Here is an 18,074-nt window from a genome sequence, read left to right on the forward strand (position 1 = left end):
CTAATATGAAGGCTGTTTTCTTAGACTGAAGATACATCTGGAGAAGTTACTTTTAGTTTGTGCTTTTATCCAAAGCAAAAATGTAATTCACAGATGCAGTCTGTTTGCTGCACCTAAAAAGGGAGAGCAGTTAAATGAATGCAAACCTATTTTAGTGTCAGGACAATACTGTTTCCTTAAGCAGAATACACCTTGGATCAGACAATGCTAGAAATAACAAGGATATTTCATGTTTATTAGACTTCATTTGTGATGAAAATTAGAATGCCTATGGAAGCCAGGACAATTTTCTGTTACATTTTGGACTGGAGTGTTTGCAATTCAGTATTTCATAATTACATTTTCTCTGTAGCTGGGTTTATAAACATGTGTCCTACATTAGTTATAATGACCTAAGTGCACTGAGCAAACAAATATGGAGATGTGTGCTCATCTTGTAGTTGTGATGCTCTAGCTTTTGTGAATAATTCAGCATTTACAAATTGGGGACTAGAAATGGTTTAAACATTTATTCATCCTATGTAGGTATAATACACATTTAGTTAGGAGTGGTCTCTCTGTGTGTAGTTGAATGGAATTGATATTCTGGAATACCTGAATGGAATTGATATTCTGGAATAGCTGGTGCTACTAACTGTCTCTGCCTAGCTAACATCTTATTTAGATAATTTCACATTCTTAACTTGATTTTACAGTTTTGCTGTCAATCAGACTTGTTTTAGGGAAGAGTTTCTTTGCAGTAAAGATAATCCACCCACCAGTTTCTTTGCTTATTCCTAAACATGGTTTAACTGTTTTGCTTGTTAGCAGCCATTCTATTATATAATAACCATTCTATAAAATCATTGGTTAAAAGGTATTTTCTTAAAGGTGACTATATTTTTTATTTTAGATGAGGACATAAACCTGAACAGCACAGTTTTCCTTTGGCTTGATGAGATAAAGAAAATATTTGAAAGCAGTAAAAATAAGTTGACTGACAGGAGAATTGAGGTGGAGAGGGCATTGTTTGAAAGGTATGGTGTTAAGTAATTTTTTTTTCACTGGGTATTTTTAAAGAAAAAAAAAATCTCAGTATGAGTAGAAGGGAGATAATTTCAAAGAAAGAAAACTTAGAAGGCACCTGAGAAAGTAAGGAATAAATCTAGCTTGTAGTATTATGGAGATTTCTGAAAAATACTATTGGTAAGGGTGGATTCGAGTATCCCTACACTTAAACAGATCTGAAAGGAGGAATGGAGGATTGGTCCAGAATATTCATAATTTTATATTGTTATATTGTATGTTGATTAGTACAGCACTACACATAGTTTTGTTACATTGTTTTCACTCTTCCTTTCTTTTCTCCAGGTAGTAGAGGTAGCAAATATAAGTAAAGTAAATCAATTGTGAGGGTTGAAAATGAGCCTTGAATTCTAATCCTGTGAACTGCATAGTATTGATATAAATGATTAGTGAGCTTTCACTGGCATATGTGTTTTCACTAGTATTGAATCAGATTTCATGTGACAATGCCTGTTGTAATTAATAAAATAAATGAAGCCTGAAAAGGAATGAAATACAACATCATATTACCTTAGCTATCTTTATCTTAGGTGTTCTCAGTTTAAGGAAACTCTTGAAGTTTATAATAAAGAATTAGAAAGCTTCAAAAAGCGAGGAGATATTGTGACAGCAGAAGAATTGAGGAAGAATACTGAGAAGTTGGAAAAGTTAAATAAGAATATAGCTGATGCTCTAGCAGAATTTGAGGTTAGTATTTATTAATTGAGTATGGAGTGGGTTAGAATGTGCTGGATGAGCAAAAGTTTGGTTTCTGCCCTGCTTTTTCTTTCAGTGTTCTGGCCATATATTGTTAAGATGGCTTTAAAATTTCCAAATTCACCAAGATGTGGCAAATATCTTCATGTGCCTATATGCTGGTTCGTCCCAACTACTAAGTTGAAGAGCAAATTTTGGGAAAAAGTATTTCAGGGAATTTTAAAAATTAAAATAATGAATTTCAGTGTTTCCAAGCAGTCAGTAGTACCAAGATGCTATCTAGAGATCTGGCAATGTTGGCAGAGAATGTAAGGGAGCTGGCATTTTTCCTGAATCATGGTTTGTGCACTGGAGCTGTGTTTTCAGCCCCTCTGCTTGTTCTCTAATTAAACCCAAATATATTTCAACTGTTTGTATAATTTCCATTTAACGCCGATAGGCATTAAATATACATTTTAACACATAACATGAATTTCAAATGCTAAAAAACAAACAGGAGAGCAAGATGTCTAGATTTTATTTAGGGCTCTTCAATTTATTGCATCATCCTAAGTTGAACAGTTTGTCTCAGCTGTGACTCTGCTGGGAAATTAGAAGGGTTGTCTTTGAGAGATATCACAGGCATTGTGAGGCTTAATTAATCTTCTAAATCACAGTGAGAGAATGAAATTTCTCCATATATGGAGTCATAAGGGTCAAGATTTTAATTAAGTCCCACTCAAAAGAAAAAAATGGAACCAATTTATTGAGTTTAGAATTTAAATAAACTGGTAGTCCTACACATTAACACTATTAATCTGATTTAAATGCATCTAGTATATTTAATTAGTGTGAGTTTACAGCATGGATATGCTGTTATGGGCTTAATCAGTTGTTCTGATCTACCTAAGTTTCTTAATACATGATTGCAATGAGAGGTGTATCCACACAATTTAAATGACATGACAATTAGCTCAGTCAATATATGAATTTAAATACCATCTTGGAACATGAATCTTTATGTTTTTTCTGCCTGCAGCTCATATTGTATGTTTACAAGTTTTATGAAAGGCCTGTTAGCATTATAAAAGCACAGACTCAGGACTCAATCTGAATTCAGTGTCTACATTTCAGACAGCATTTCTCTGTGCTTCGCGTCCCTACTTGTAAAATGAAGATGACAATACTTTTTAAAAATCTAAATATTTGCACATTGACTTTTACTATAAAATCTTTTGGATGAAGACAATGTCTTACCATGAATAAATACAGCAATTAACACCTGTTTTTATGGGAGCTCTGAGATAATTCTGTAAAAGAAAAAAACCTAATCACAAGGTTAAAAAAATCCTAAAAGCCTCTCTAGCTGAGGGGCTTACATTTAGATTTCACTGTGGATTGGAAACTTGTGAGCCTTGTTTTCACTGAATTCCATAGTTCATTATCTCATTTTAAAATGGATTTGGATTTTAAAATTTATTTGAGTAGTAAAAGATACCCTCAAATACTGAGTTAACCATTGGACTTGATCTTAGAAGGGTTTAGGTTGGAAAATACCTCTATGATTCTGTGAAAGGACCAGGGGAATTTTCAAGAACACTGTTACTTTATGCACCTAAAATCCACAGGCCTATATCAACAGATCTGTGACATGTCAAATAATTGTGTATTGTCTGTTCGGAAGTTTAAACAACAGTAGGAATTTTTGATGGGAATAACACACTTTTCTTTTTCCCCCTAAAGGGTATTAATTATGAAGAAGATTTGCTTGGGCAGGAGAAGAGTCAATTTCCTCTCTTGCAATCTATAATTACAACCAAAGAACCTTATGAGCAGCTTTGGGTAACAGCATATGCTTTCCATATCAAATCTGAGGAATGGATGAATGGTGAGGCTTTGATGTTCATTTGAAGAAACATGTTATTTGCAGTTAGTTAAGTAGAAGCTGAGAGGGTTGATTAGTCATGAGAAAATAATTTTAAAGGGATAAATGCTGTTAAGCAGTGTGAAATAGAGTTACTGACTTGGATTTTGCATTAAGGTAATTTTTTGTAACACAGTTGATTTCCAGTTAAAGGACAATGATGAAAAATAGCTGTAATTAAACTACCCTGGCAATCTCCTTGTGCTGAAGTGCTTGCTGTGCTTTTTTTATGCTGCTGTATTCAGGACCTCTTCTGCAATTGAATGCTGATGAAGTTACTGAAGAGATTGGAAATATGTGGAGGACCATGTACAAGCTCTGTAAGAGCTTCCCGGATGTGCCTGTGCCCAGGCGCATGGCAGAATCCATGAAATTCAAGCTTGATAAATTTAAACAGCATCTTCCTGTCCTGTCCGTTGTCTGCAATCGTGGAATGAAGGAGAGACACTGGGAACAGGTACTTTAAACTCTGCTTTAGCTGGGGAAATATTCTTCCATAGAAACTGTCAGTCCAATATCTTTTCTCCTGTGACATGATAGATCCAGTTTTGAAATTTGTAACATCACAGGCAAAAGCTTCTTTAAATTAATAATTTATGGTAGAAAAGCAAATTAGGGTGTTGGACTAATACTTGGTTGGAATTTGTTGCTTGCTGTTTGAAAGTATTTTACAAAAAGGCATCTTGATAATAGACTTATTTCTTACTTTATTTTCAGATTGGTAAAATTGTAGGATGTGAGATCAAACTGGATGAAAATACTAACCTTAAATACATGTTGGACCGTGGACTCTCAAAATTTATTGAAGAGTAAGAAGTTTAATCTAGTGTCATTTTTTAGACATTGTATTTCATAGCTCAGATACCAAATTTTAGTTCTTTTGGGGTTTTGTGTGCTGTTAGAACATGCTGTAAAATCAGCTATATTTATCAAGGTATGAACTGTCAGTTGTTCTTGTAGCACAGAGGCATAAAAATCCACTTGTATTCCTAAATCACTTAGTTTGCTCATTCAGAATTTTCTGTCTGTATTTGTCTTCCAATTAATGTCAATATCTCTAACTTGGTGAAGCTGAAAGTGGAAAAATATTCCTTAAAGAAAGATTCTATGATATTATTAAGAAATTATTATGAAAGGTAGTCTGGTATGCAGCTCTACATACAACTGCTTTTTTTTTGATCTTCAGCTATGTTACAAAAACATTTCAAATGTGTGTTTCATTTCAATTTAGAATAGAACCTGTTGGAGCAGCTGCCAGTAAGGAGTATTCCTTAGAGAAATCAATAGAGAAAATGAAATCAGAATGGGTCAACGTGCACTTTGGTTTGGCCAAGTACAGGGATACTGTAAGTAAACACTAAATCAATATATATATATATCTGAAAAGAATTACTTTGATTCTGAATACCAATTGAGAAATATTAGAGGGATGTTGCTGCTTATTCATTGTGGTCCAATGGAAAGTTGTATCTTAGCCCACAGCTGAGCAAATGTCTCCATTATTATAACTCCTTTTATGTGGACTTAAGTATCTGGAGAGTTTGTGATCTCACATGCTCATCCTAACAAATCTGTGAGCCTGAGGACTTCCCCAGCATTGTATGGAAAGCTGGACAGTAGCAAAAATTTAACTTGCCCAGAAGAAAGAAGAGTCACAGTGCAAAAGATTGAGTCAGAAGGCACCAGCTTCCTATCACAAAACAATCTCTGTCTGGACCTTTGAAACAGAGGTGTACAGAAGAGATTCCATTTGATATCTTCATGTGATAGAGTAGGGGGAAGCAGCATGAGTGGTGAAATACAGTGACTGCCATCTGACTTACCAAAATGTGATGTGTTCACAGGACACCAGCATCCTGTCGGCAGTGGATGACATCCAGCTTTTGTTGGATGATCATATTGTCAAGACTCAGACAGTGTGTGGCTCTCCCTTTATCAAACCAATAGAAGATGAATGTCTGGTAAGGAAAAGCCAGTTTGACTGAGCTCGCATGTCTCATAATAAGCTTTCCTCAAGTGCTTCAGGGTATTTTGACATGATAAGACATTAGACAGTTAACTAAGAATACATATTCATATTTTTTGTTTTTTTCTTGTTGTAATTTTGCTTAACTACTAAATGTTTTCATTGCAGGCTTGGAAAGATAAGCTGTGTTTAATGCAAGATATTATAGATAGCTGGTTAAAATGTCAGGCAACATGGTTGTATTTGGAACCAATTTTTAGTTCAGAAGACATTATAGCTCAAATGCCTGAAGAGGGCAGAAAGTTTAAGACTGTGGATTCATACTGGAAAAACATTATGACAGAAGTGGTAAGTGCTAACATTTCATGAATTGTGCATTTTTATGCACACCTGGTAACGTGATTATTAATATCATGGGCATACACTGTTCTTTTCTGCTGTTGGGTATTTGGAGTGGAAAATCCTTTACTGAAGTCCAACAAATTCTAGTCTTGCAGTGAAATTGTAGATTACATAATTATTGCATTGAGATTTCTGTAAAGACTGAGTGTTGAAGGGTGAATCATAGCTCAAAGAAAATGAATTCTAAATGGTTTAGCTTTCTTATGGCTAAATGGTCAGAATTAGATAGAAAGGTGAATGATTTGTGCTTTCAGGATGTGGTTAGGACTTCACTGACAAGGTACAAAGCTTTGTCTGGATACAGTGAGAGTTTGCATTAGACTTACAGGGTGTACACACTTTTGGAGAAACTAAATGGATTTTTTTTTCAAGTGATTGTTCTCTAATTGTGACAGCATGGTTATTAAAAAATTTAGTGAATATGGACTGTCACAGTAATGTGTCAGGTTAAGATAATGGGAAGAGGAAGTGCAATTTGGTAACCTGATCAATTCCTGTAAATAAGAAATTGAGTAAGAGGCCAGACAGTGGTGGTGTAAGCTGAAATGTTTGTCAAAAACTCTGGGAGTGTGTGGTTGTATGGTAAAGGTGTTGAAATAATCATTGTAGCTAAGGAGGAGTTGAGACCTGTCCAACAGCTCAGACTATGAGAATGATGAGGCTGTACTGGAATAGAGCCCTCTGAAGAGGAGTGTTATCAGAAAGAGAGGACAGGAAATAATTGTCATGTGCTGTGTCTCTGGTAAAACTTATTTGTGAGTGGAAAACTATGTAGCAAGCTCAAGACATAGGAGCAAGAGCTTAAGATCTTATTTGTTGATATTTCCTTCATTAATGTCTATGAATTTCAAGTAGGTAAAATTGACAGTCTGAAAAGCAAAACTATCCAATAATGCAAACATATTTAATACCATGAAAGCACACTATAGAGAAGAATTACAGCATTTTAGCCTCCTGCAGTATATGTGATTGATGCTGACGATTTTAATGTAAAACTTATTGCAATTTTTAGCAGTTTCTGCTATGTGTTTGTTTTTATAAAGGTGAAAGACACAAAGGTACTTGTAGCAACTGAACAACCCAAGATGTTAGACAGACTTCAGGAAGCAAATACTCTCTTAGAGGACATTCAAAAGGGGCTGAATACCTACCTGGAGTCGAAAAGATTATTTTTCCCAAGGTAAATTGATGAAACAGGCCCAAGTTAGGAACGAGAAGCTGTAAGCTCTTTCAAACCATTTCTACTGAACTTAAAAGTCTCATTTTATAAACATATGTGGGACACGGTCACATGCAGCAAAAAATGAAAAGGTGTTCTCATCTCTAGACATAACTCATTTTCCTCAGTTGTGAAATGCCAGAACAGGTGGGGATGGGGAGGCACAATCTGTCTATCACAATGTAAACTTGGATTAGAAAGGCATTATTACCTGCAGGGTATTTTTGAAGGAGCCTTCCCATGGCTGATATGCAATTATGTCCCTGCCCCACCCTCTTTAGAGGTGTGTGATGTGTGGGAGTTGTTCATGATCATGAGGAGCAGGATTCAGGGTTTTTACAGGGTACTTAATGGCTGGCTGGAGCCATCTGGTCTTCCCTCCCGAGTTTGAGAACCCTTATTCTTCCTTTGCATTGAAATTCTGAAAAAAGAGATGTGATGAGTTTTATAATGTTAAAAATTGCTTAAGGAAAGGGATTTGAGATAATAATTTCCTTTCTGATACACTAGTATCTTAAGCAACAATAAAACCAATTGTATGAGTAGATTATTAATGGAAATTTTCATGATTGGAAAGTAATTGTATTTTTCTGGCAGATTCTTTTTCCTGTCTAACGATGAGCTGCTTGAAATACTGTCTGAAACAAAGGATCCACTTCGAGTACAACCACATCTAAAGAAGTGTTTTGAAGGAATTGCTAAACTGGAGTTCACAGAAGATCTGGAGATCATAGGCATGATCAGTTCAGAGAAAGAAATAGTTCCTTTCATAGATAAAATCTATCCAGTGAGAGCAAATGTAAATGTTTTTTTTAATTTTACTATATGAAATTAGATTAATACATAATACATCAGATAAAGTGCATGTTTTTGAGGGAATTAGGTTTAAACCATTTGGGATCACATCATGAAAGGAGTTTAGGAAGTGAGAGTGCAGACTGGTATTCTAGAATAAAAAGGATTTCCTACAAAAATGAGTAAGACATACCAGTTTGCAGTAAATTCCTCTGAAAGATGGAGCATGTTGTAAGTTACAGACACTCTTTTCCCTTAATCCTGTAGGAGCAAAGCATGCCCTGGGTTGAAATGAGCAGGCTTAGCTGATGATGCAATCTGTGTTTTTTGTTTAAGCTTATATGAAACATATCCAGTTTCTTTACTGCGTTGTCTTTATATACCTGCCTTGAGACAGTGTAAACTACAATACTACCAGTCATATTTTGGGTAATTTCAACCTTTATTTATTTTATATACAACTCCCAGATATGAAGAAAGCATAGTTAAGCCTAACACATTTCAAATAATTTGTCATTGAAGAAGAATACAACCAGGAAATGTGTATTAACTCTTAACTCTTTTTCTTTCTTGAAGGGCATGGTAGAAAAATGGCTTCTGCAAGTAGAAGAAATGATGTTGGCCAGTGTCAGACAAGTTCTTCACGATGGCATAAAAGGATATAGCCAGGTAATTATTCTTAAACTATGGTATGAGGTAGATTTCACAAACAAATATACATGAATAGATTGCTCAAATTCTTAACCAAGGAAACTTGTTTGAAGCTAAGTGGAATCCAGCTCTTCTTGTGCAATAGTACCAATTTGAAGTTTTAGTCCTGAAGTTTCAGGGAGAAAAAGTATTAAAGCTTTAGATGCTGTTCTAATTTATTTGCAGCATGAGACAAAAGACGTCTGAGGAAAGTAATTGTTGTCAGTGCCATAATCTAATGTGTTCATATGACTTCTTGTGTCTGAAATTGATCTTTTGGTTTAAGGTTCCTCGGAAAGAGTGGGTACTTCAGTGGCCTGGACAGGCAGTTATTTGTGTTTCATCCATTTACTGGACAGAAGAAGTGTCTGAAGCTATAAGAAAAAAAGCTTTACAAGTAAGATTTTCTTCTAACTTTCTATTTCTAGGTGCTGAACTCTGATTAATTATTTAAAAGCTCCTTCTAGCAAAGAAGATCCTCAACAAGATACTGCAATTTACTCATGCAGTGCTTTATTTTGTTTTTCCTTTTGCATTGGGTCTTAGCAGAGGTTTGTTCCCATTTACTTTGGTGTATATCAGGAGAATTCCTACTGAAGGAAATTGTATTACTTCATTTATGAGTGATACTGGTGTGAATTGAAGTGTCAAACAAAAAGTGACAGGCCATTGTTAAACGCTATGTATTTTTATTTCTAATTCCTTTCTCTACATGGGAAGCCTCAGAGAAACATGCAGTCAGAAGTCTCTCTTTACAGGTGGGTGCAGTTATTTCAGAGAATCACAAAATCAATGAGGTTGGAAAAGACCTCGGAGCCTATCGAGTCCAGCCCATGACCCAGCACAACCTTGTCAACCAGACCCAGGCACTGATTCCATGTCCAGTCTCCTTAAACACCTCCAGGGACAGTGACTCCATCACCATCTTGGGCAGCCCCTTCCAAGGTCTAATCACTCTTTCTGTGCAGAAATTCTTGCTAATATTCAATCTAAACTTCCCCTGGCACAGCTTAAGACTATGTGCCCTTGTCCTGTCACTTGTTACCTGGGAGCCCAGCCCTCACCTGGCTCCAACCTCTTTTCAGGGAGTTGTAGAGAGGGATAAGGTCACCACTGATTTCTCTGGTTATTGCTTGACTCTCCTGGTGAGGAAGGTGCAGCAGCCAAATTTTTTATTTCATGCAAGAAACTTTTCTTACGTGTTCATAGTGCCTCTGTCACTATAGCAGTTTTAACTATCACTTCACTGAGACTTTACTCAAACACATGCTCAAGCAGTGGAAATAATCTCTGTTTAATTCAATGGGCTTTTCTGTGATCCTATTTAAGCTGAGTGGATGAAGATTTATTTGGAGATTAAGTCTGTCAACAGAACGTTTGGGCTGCTTTTTAGATGTTGAAATAGAAAAGTATTAATAAACTTTACATCAAATACTACTTAATGCCTTTAAGTAGTAATAATAATGCCTTTTTGTTTCTGTATCCTTACTGAATATCTTAGCTTTAACTTGCCTGCATTGTTTAACACCAGTTGAAGATCTTATTCAATATATCCAGACAGAACTAAAATGTTTATTACTTTCAGAGAAAGTATCCTGAATAATCCATAGCTGAAGAAAAATGAGAAGGAATCACAGAACAACGAATCACAGAATATAAGGGACCTCTGGACATCATGTAGTCCAACACCAATTTAAAGTAGAGCCAGCTAAACCATGTTGCTAATGGACTTGGTCCCATATGCCTGTCCTTCCTTGTGTGGGGGAAGCTAAACAAAGAATATCTGCTCCTCTCCCATTGTAGAGTTTTGTCACTTCCATTAGGAAGAAAGATAGGCCTTCTTCTTTATCTGCCATAAATATTTTTGAAGTGTTTACATTAAAATAAAAATGCCAGTATACCAAAGAGAATTTAAAATATTTGTGTGGTACCCAGACTACCATTAATATGTTTTGTTAGAGGGGCTGTCTCCAATGATTGCACCCACAGGAGCTTAGGAACTGCTGGCTCCAGCATCCCATTAATGGCTGTGTTTGTTTCTGTGGCAGGATTTCTTGGAGAAGAGCAATGTCCAGATCAAGGACATCGTTGAGTTGGTGAGAGGAAAGCTGTCCAGTGGAGCCCGGCTGACCCTGGGGGCTCTCATTGTCATTGATGTGCATGGTAATGTGCAGCTGCTGCTCCCCTGGGGCAGCTGGGCCAGTGCTGCTGTCAGTACCTGGGTGGATTTTGGAGAGAGGCACCTAAAATGCTTTCTCTAACTTGAATCAGCCTTTACAGAGTTATTGCTCAGCTCTTTGTGCAAATGAGGGTTGTTCAGTACTGCACAAGGGTCTTCCATCTACTTAGAACAGACACTGGAATCTAGTTACAATTAAACTGATTCCCTATGCAAAACAATTGCAAATTCCTCTCTAACATGAAAGCCAGCCTCTAAATGTTGAATTGCTCTTACATAGCTCTAAGTAAATGTTATTTTACTTGTAAGTTAAATAAACTACCTCAGCAGAAGAGTCGATTTTTTAAACAGTCTGTGTCCTACTCTGCAGCTCGTGATGTGGTCTCAAAATTGGTTGAAGACAAAGTCACGGATCTGAATGACTTCCAGTGGATTTCTCAGCTGAGATATTACTGGACAGAGAATGATGTGACAGTGAGAATGATCACAACAGAAATGAAATATGGTTATGAGTATCTGGGCAATTCACAACGTCTGGTTATAACCCCACTGACAGATCGATGTTACAGGTAAGGACATACTGTCTGTGAATAATGACTTCTTTTTCTGGATTGATCTCTGTTTACTTCCTTTTTCCCTGTTAATAATAGGAGGAACCTCAGAAGCTAACATTTTCTTGTAGATTTTGCCCTAATATGGTAAAAATATTTACAATATATAGCCTTCTACACCAGTAGAGTAATAGATTCTACTGTATCCAAGAAGGTGCTTCTGAAAAGAGGTGGCAGCACATGGTATTGGAACTGCAAAGAATTCTACAGTAGCGCTGGTCAATTCATTTATCTGAAGTAAGGCATAGTTTGGATATGCCTGCCTGTAAGATAAATGAGGTAATTAAAAAGCCCTTCACAGATACTCGAATGCAGTTAGCTTCCTGTTCCTCCACTGGCTTGCAAGAGGATGTAATGGAAATACTTCAGTCCTCAAGGTTAAAATATTCAAAGGCATTTCATATTTCACTTCTGGTGAGCCCTCAAGACATGACTTAAAGCCTTTGAATGATGGTTTTGTAAAATAATTAGATCACTCCAGTATCAACAGGGGTGTCATTTTAGTAGGGCGTTCAGTTGAAAAGCAATGTGATTCCCAGGTTTTTGTAACAACCTTTCTGCTTTCTCATCCATTTCTAAAGATTGGCTGAATTTATAAAGCCAGCTTCAAGCTCCTGCCAGTTCAAGTGCCACTTGAGGGAAATGTGTGTTTTTGCAGACTCTACCATTTTGCTCATGACACTGTTCATTTGCTTGTGTAATTGAGGGTATACAAGGAGGATGCATGTAATAAAAACCTTGACATTCCTTCTAGGCCAAGTGGCCAAATGTGACCTTCCACAATTAGGAATCACTTATGAGACAATACTGGGTATTTAAGGCAAACTTTGAAGTCAGTAGAGAAACAAGTGAATTGTTTTTAGGAGAGCCTGTATAGGAAAGTACATGTCAATCCATTCAGAAAGAATCTGATGTTAAAGATTGCTATTTCTAATGCCTGTGTTCTTAATAATGTAGGACATTAATGGGTGCCTTGAAATTAAGTCTTGGTGGTGCTCCAGAAGGGCCTGCTGGGACTGGCAAAACAGAAACAACAAAAGATCTAGCAAAAGCTATAGCTAAGCAGGTACCAGAACTCCCTTTTTTTGCTTTCTGCTGTTTATGTTTGGATATGTAGATATTAAAATGCCATTCTTAAGCAAGTGCTGCTTATTTTGTAGCTATTCATTTACAGTTGGACTCAGACATCTTAAAGGTCCTTCCCAGCCCAATGATTCTGTGATTCTGTTCTTTATTCAAGGGAATAGTTGGTAACAAGCTCACATTTAGGACTGTGTCTATATAGCATCCTGTTTTTCTAATCCAAAATTAGCAACAGTAATCCCTTCCCGTTTTAGATGCTAAGAATTTTATAGAGGTAATACTTTTGTGGAAATACTGAGAAATGTTCTCTGTGTTTTTGTTGTAGTGTGTTGTCTTTAACTGCTCCGATGGCCTCGATTACAAGGCAATGGGCAAGTTCTTTAAGGGGCTGGCACAAGCTGGGGCGTGGGCCTGCTTTGATGAGTTCAATAGAATTGAGGTAATGTTTTAACTCAAATAAAATGAGAAAGCTTCAGTTTAAGACGCAAGAAGTTTTAGATTTAGACATGACAGCATTATTGCCAATTTTCTGCTTTTACTTGTGGTGAGGCCTCTTTGTTTTGGTGATTAGTGACACAGAAATAGGCACTCTGCTGCCTGCTCTGGAAGCACATGCCTACCTATGCTGTGTTGCAGTAGTGTTGTGTTCTGGGTCATTTACCTTAAAAAAAATGTTCCTTTGCAATTTTTTTCTTTTGTATGTGCCACTCATTTGTTGGGAAAGAAATTTTCTTGTCTTCTTCTTGAGAAATCAAGCTACAGGTGTGGAGTTGCATTTGTCTATGCTCAGCACAGGACAGACAAATCCCAGTGGAGGGATTCCTGTAATGACCAGAGCTGAGTGTCACTGAGTGACCTGATTATCAAGCTGTGTAAACTGACACATCTAATTCTGCCTTGATCTTACTCTGTTCTTTATGGTTTTGTTTAATGTGGTCACTAATGACTTTAGATAAGTTTTATTGTTACTTTGATGAAATTCCATTGAAGTACATACTGGTACATGTGGAAATTTCATTAAATTCTCTTTTGTATGTATTAGTATCTTTAACTCCTTAATTTTTCTGTTTTTCTGCTGCAGCTTGTTTTCTAGTGAATTCAAGCATTAGCATTTCTTTTCCAATATTCTGTTACCTTGATACTTTCAATCAGCAAGCCTTAGCTATTATTTACCCTCAATTTTGGGGGTGAATCAGTTTTTCTGGTCTGAGTTGAAGGGAAAGTGCTTTTAGAGGCCTCCAGAGGGAGTTCCTGTCCAACTAACTTAGATGTCTACATTCAGGCACACGGTATTTCCCTGAGGAGGCTTTTAGAATCCCCTGTTGATCAGTCTCTGTTAGTCGAGTAGAGAATTGTGGCACTAACTTTCAGAGGATCCCTTCAATAGGCAGCTAATACATAGACTCAGGGTGATTTTTCCCTGGAGGAATGCAAATAAAGTCATCAAAATATGTTAAAAAAATTTATATTGGTTCTCCAAGTGTCTTATGTTTTCTAATATGTTCTGTCTGCATTAGGTTGAAGTATTATCTGTAGTTGCCCAGCAGATACTTAGCATCCAGCAAGCTATAATTCGCAAACTCAAAAAATTCATCTTTGAAGGGACAGAGATCTCTCTTAACCCCACATGTGCTGTGTTTATTACCATGAATCCTGGCTATGCTGGACGGGCAGAGTTGCCTGATAATCTGAAGGTAATCTGAAATCCTGATTTCTTGTAGAAATTAAACTGAATTTGTAACTTCTTGTCTATAATAACAATAAAAAGTAATCAATTGAATAATAAACTGATGTCTAATGGTTGCTTAGCTTAAGGAAGAAAAATGCCATCACTCTGAACATCCCCTCCCTTGCTACTTCTGCTGAGCATGACCCCATGTGCTCTGGAATATCCCTTGGCTCAGCTGTCCTGGCTGTGTCCCCTCTCAGCTCCTCGTGCATCGCTTCTCCTGGCTGGTGTGTGGGGTGAGGAGCACAAAAGGCGTTTTCTCTGTGTGAGCTCTGCTCAGCAATAACTAAAACATCCCTGAATTATCAACACTGTTTCCAGCACAAATCCAAGACACAGCCTCAGGCCAGCTACTGTGAAACAATTTAACTCTACCCCAGCCAAACTAGCACAAACTAGCACAACCTATTCAAGTGTGTCCTGCTGTGCTTTTCGCCCAGCTTTAGTAAACAGCTAGGGTTGTACAAAATGCACAGAAGAAAGGTCTCAGACAAATCATATTAGTACCAGTTTACAGCTTTAACTGTACTCTCCCTAACTGGAAATTCTCTAGGTTTACAGTGGTTTGGTGATCCAAATCCCAATTTAAATTTATTATAACTTTGTGAGTTGCTGAGACACTATGGAGAGACTGGTATGTTCCTGTTTCTTTTTCTGACCTGCCACAATTCTTTGCATGATCTTTTACAAAGCATTAACTACACTATGTGCTGGATTGTCTGTTACGAAAGTGAGGTGAATGTCACCTGCCTTTCCCTCTATTTAGTTCTTTAGAATTGACTCTTTCTAAGCATTTGTTACTGCAGTACTTAGCACAGACCTCTTGAACCTCTTGATAAGATCAGAATAGAATAGAATTCTAAAGCAGTCTCACAGATTTCAGATGATTCATGAATTCTTTGCATTCATGAATTTATGGAGAGGTGTTATTCTTACAAAACAGGCACAATTTATTACAGTATTCTCCAGTCAAAAGTTGGTATCTTACTTTTTCCTTACAGGCACTGTTCCGAACAGTTGCCATGATGGTCCCAGATTATGCCTTGATTGGGGAAATTTCACTTTATTCAATGGGATTTCTGGACTCTAAGAGGTAAGACATGCTGAATTTTCCACCTTAGTTGAGTCTGATATACCTCATTCCTCTATAAGGCATATATGTGTGTTTGAGGCATATATGGAAGGCTGTCCATGTTTTGTTTCTCTAGAAAGGACTTTTTAATCTCCTGCTTTCTTGTCAATTCTCATTTTCCACCTCATGTTGCCAGATGTGCACTTCTGCACAGAATCATTTGGAAAATGTATCAAAATATGACACAGAATTCCTAGATGACGCACACATTTTGTGGCATGGCATTTCTCCAGTCTTGCTTCCCAGGTGCCTTGGGCCATCTTGTCAGCTGCTGTGTCTTAGAATCACTGCAGATACTTTGTGTATATAGGAAGGTGAATTATTTTCCTTGCATGGTGAGATATTTTCACCCTACATGTTATATTTTATTATCCACAGTCTTGCCCAGAAAATTGTTGCCACTTACCGTTTGTGCTCGGAGCAGTTGTCATCTCAGCACCACTATGATTATGGGATGCGTGCAGTGAAATCTGTCCTGACGGCAGCAGGGAACCTAAAACTGAAGTACCCAACTGAAAATGAAAGTGTGCTGTTGCTTCGGGCTTTGATGGATGTTAATTTGGCCAAGTTCTTGTCCCAGGATGTGCCATTGTTTCAGGTAAGCTATCAGGCCAGTGTGTTTTAGGTTTTATGATGATGAGGTCTGTTATAAGAACTCAGAGAAACAGGTCATTATCTTAATTTGGAACAGTTTGATCTAGATGATGCCATATCAGTATAGAGTTATTTCAGTCCACTGGTCTAGAGGAACTCTTTGGTTTTGTTAGGATTATTTTGAAAAGCAAGCTTTCAGTTGTGCCTTTTAAGTTATTCTATAAAATGTTTATATGATATCTTGTTAAAAATAATCTTGTGCTGTTTCATTCACAAAAAAACATTTTTTGAAGTTTGTTTTCTGGCTTTGTGCTCCAAAAGACATGTGGATAATTAAGTTAAGGTCATTTAGAAATTTGCGTTCAGAATAAAAATGATGTTTCTGTTTGCATGGTGCTTTAAGAGCAAATAAAGATACAAAGCTCTCAATATTGAGGACTAAAAGCTAGGGTAGAAGCACAGCCAGAGTCACTGCTCTGAAATTTTGGAACACATACCATTCTATTTAATCACTGAAATTCTTTCAACTACTTCCACATCATTTTGTGTGATCTTGATGGGGGCAAATTTGCAAAGCAATAGCAAGGTGTTCATGAAAACTGCAGGTACAGGTTTCTGTTTCATGTGTACAGAATACTTCCATGGCTACACTTTGCCTAGAAGTTAGTTTTGTCCAGCTGAGGACATTTGGTTTTAAGCTCCTGTTATCTGTATGAATATTGTTTTACTTGGGAATTTTCTCTTTCTATAACCTGTGTTTAAATAGTGTTCAATTCTGTCTCTCCTTAACAGGGTATCATATCTGACCTGTTTCCTGGAGTGGTTCTTCCTACACCAGACTATGACATATTTATCAAAGCACTAACTGAAAATATTGAAAAGTTGAATCTTCAACCAGTGCCATGGTTCATTGGAAAAATTATTCAGGTTTATTTTCACATACTTCTGGGGAAGAAAAGCATGAGAGCAGAAACACTCTTCATTCACTGTCTGTGTCATGATGAATAGCTAATAGTTTCCTTACCAATTAATGGAATATTACAAATGGGGTATTTTTACAGAGTACAAATCATGGAATAAAAGCCTGCTTTGGTCACAGTGATTTTGTAATTCAGTCTGTGAAGGAGCTAATGTGTGCAGCACATTGTAGGGCTTGTGCTTCAGGATAGAAAATTAAACTGAATCTGTTACTAACTGAGGCAGTGTAGCCTAGTGAACAGAATGCTGGACTGTGAGTCAGGCTCTGTTCCCAGTTCTGTACAGTCTGCTTGAGAAGTCTTGAAAGAGGTGACCTTGCCTATGCTTCATTTCCAGCCCTGTGTTCCCACTGCCTCCTATTTACTACTATTGGGGACCTTTTAAACAATATTTACCTTTTTTCTTGTGCAACCTAGTGACAGGGTAATGCCAAGGGTAAAAATGTATGGCCCGGGCCAGGGTCATCAGTGGCCTCTCCAACAGCAGTTCAGACTTCATGGCTTATGTTCAGACTTGCCCTGTGCTGCTTTCTAAATCATACTGTACCTTTCATTTAAACAGGAGTAGTGTTAACTGGTTAGGAAGTTAAAATAGGAAATATCAGCCTTAACATGATTAAAAGAAAATCTTCTTAGGGGTTATTACAGGTCTGCTTGATGGGGGTTTAGCTTTGACTTGAGCTTTGACAGGATCTTGTGGGGTGACTGAAGAAGTTACCACTCTTGCAGTCCAAAATCAGCCTCTATGGGACTGACCATATGCCAGATGCTCAGAACTGTAGTTTCAGTCCCTTTTTGTCAGCTTCATTGGTAACCACTGATTTCAGTTCAGGGCTGGGATCTGCAGTGTCTGGTTAGTGTCCTCACACCCTGTAAAGTGCTGCTGTTGCAGTTGAGGGATGACATTTAGCAAGGACAAAGGGAGGATGCCTGGGGAAAACAACTTCTTAAATTGTTTCACTGAGAATTGCCATAAAAGCATGACTGCCCTTTGATTTGGATTAAGGCTTTGGTCAGCCTGCAGAGTGCAGAG

General features: G+C 37.2%; 1 protein-coding gene across 1 annotated transcript in view; it reads left to right on the forward strand.

The window, feature by feature from the left end:
* Positions 1–18,074, forward strand: part of DNAH3 (dynein axonemal heavy chain 3) — a 51,670-nt gene that overhangs the window by 9,255 nt on the left and 24,341 nt on the right. Inside the window, exons 14-33 of the mRNA XM_030957994.1 lie at positions 893–1,016; positions 1,596–1,752; positions 3,484–3,628; positions 3,910–4,121; positions 4,382–4,473; positions 4,896–5,010; positions 5,509–5,625; positions 5,799–5,978; positions 7,076–7,212; positions 7,849–8,050; positions 8,623–8,715; positions 9,023–9,133; positions 10,785–10,899; positions 11,286–11,484; positions 12,484–12,592; positions 12,935–13,048; positions 14,127–14,303; positions 15,340–15,431; positions 15,849–16,068; positions 16,857–16,991. Coding sequence (XP_030813854.1) covers positions 893–1,016; positions 1,596–1,752; positions 3,484–3,628; positions 3,910–4,121; positions 4,382–4,473; positions 4,896–5,010; positions 5,509–5,625; positions 5,799–5,978; positions 7,076–7,212; positions 7,849–8,050; positions 8,623–8,715; positions 9,023–9,133; positions 10,785–10,899; positions 11,286–11,484; positions 12,484–12,592; positions 12,935–13,048; positions 14,127–14,303; positions 15,340–15,431; positions 15,849–16,068; positions 16,857–16,991 — 2,846 coding nt within the window. The remainder of the gene's footprint in view (positions 1–892; positions 1,017–1,595; positions 1,753–3,483; positions 3,629–3,909; positions 4,122–4,381; positions 4,474–4,895; positions 5,011–5,508; positions 5,626–5,798; positions 5,979–7,075; positions 7,213–7,848; positions 8,051–8,622; positions 8,716–9,022; positions 9,134–10,784; positions 10,900–11,285; positions 11,485–12,483; positions 12,593–12,934; positions 13,049–14,126; positions 14,304–15,339; positions 15,432–15,848; positions 16,069–16,856; positions 16,992–18,074) is intronic.

This window comes from Camarhynchus parvulus, chromosome 14 (assembly GCF_901933205.1).
Source record: "Camarhynchus parvulus chromosome 14, STF_HiC, whole genome shotgun sequence".
In the NCBI taxonomy this organism is placed as follows: domain Eukaryota; kingdom Metazoa; phylum Chordata; class Aves; order Passeriformes; family Thraupidae; genus Camarhynchus; species Camarhynchus parvulus.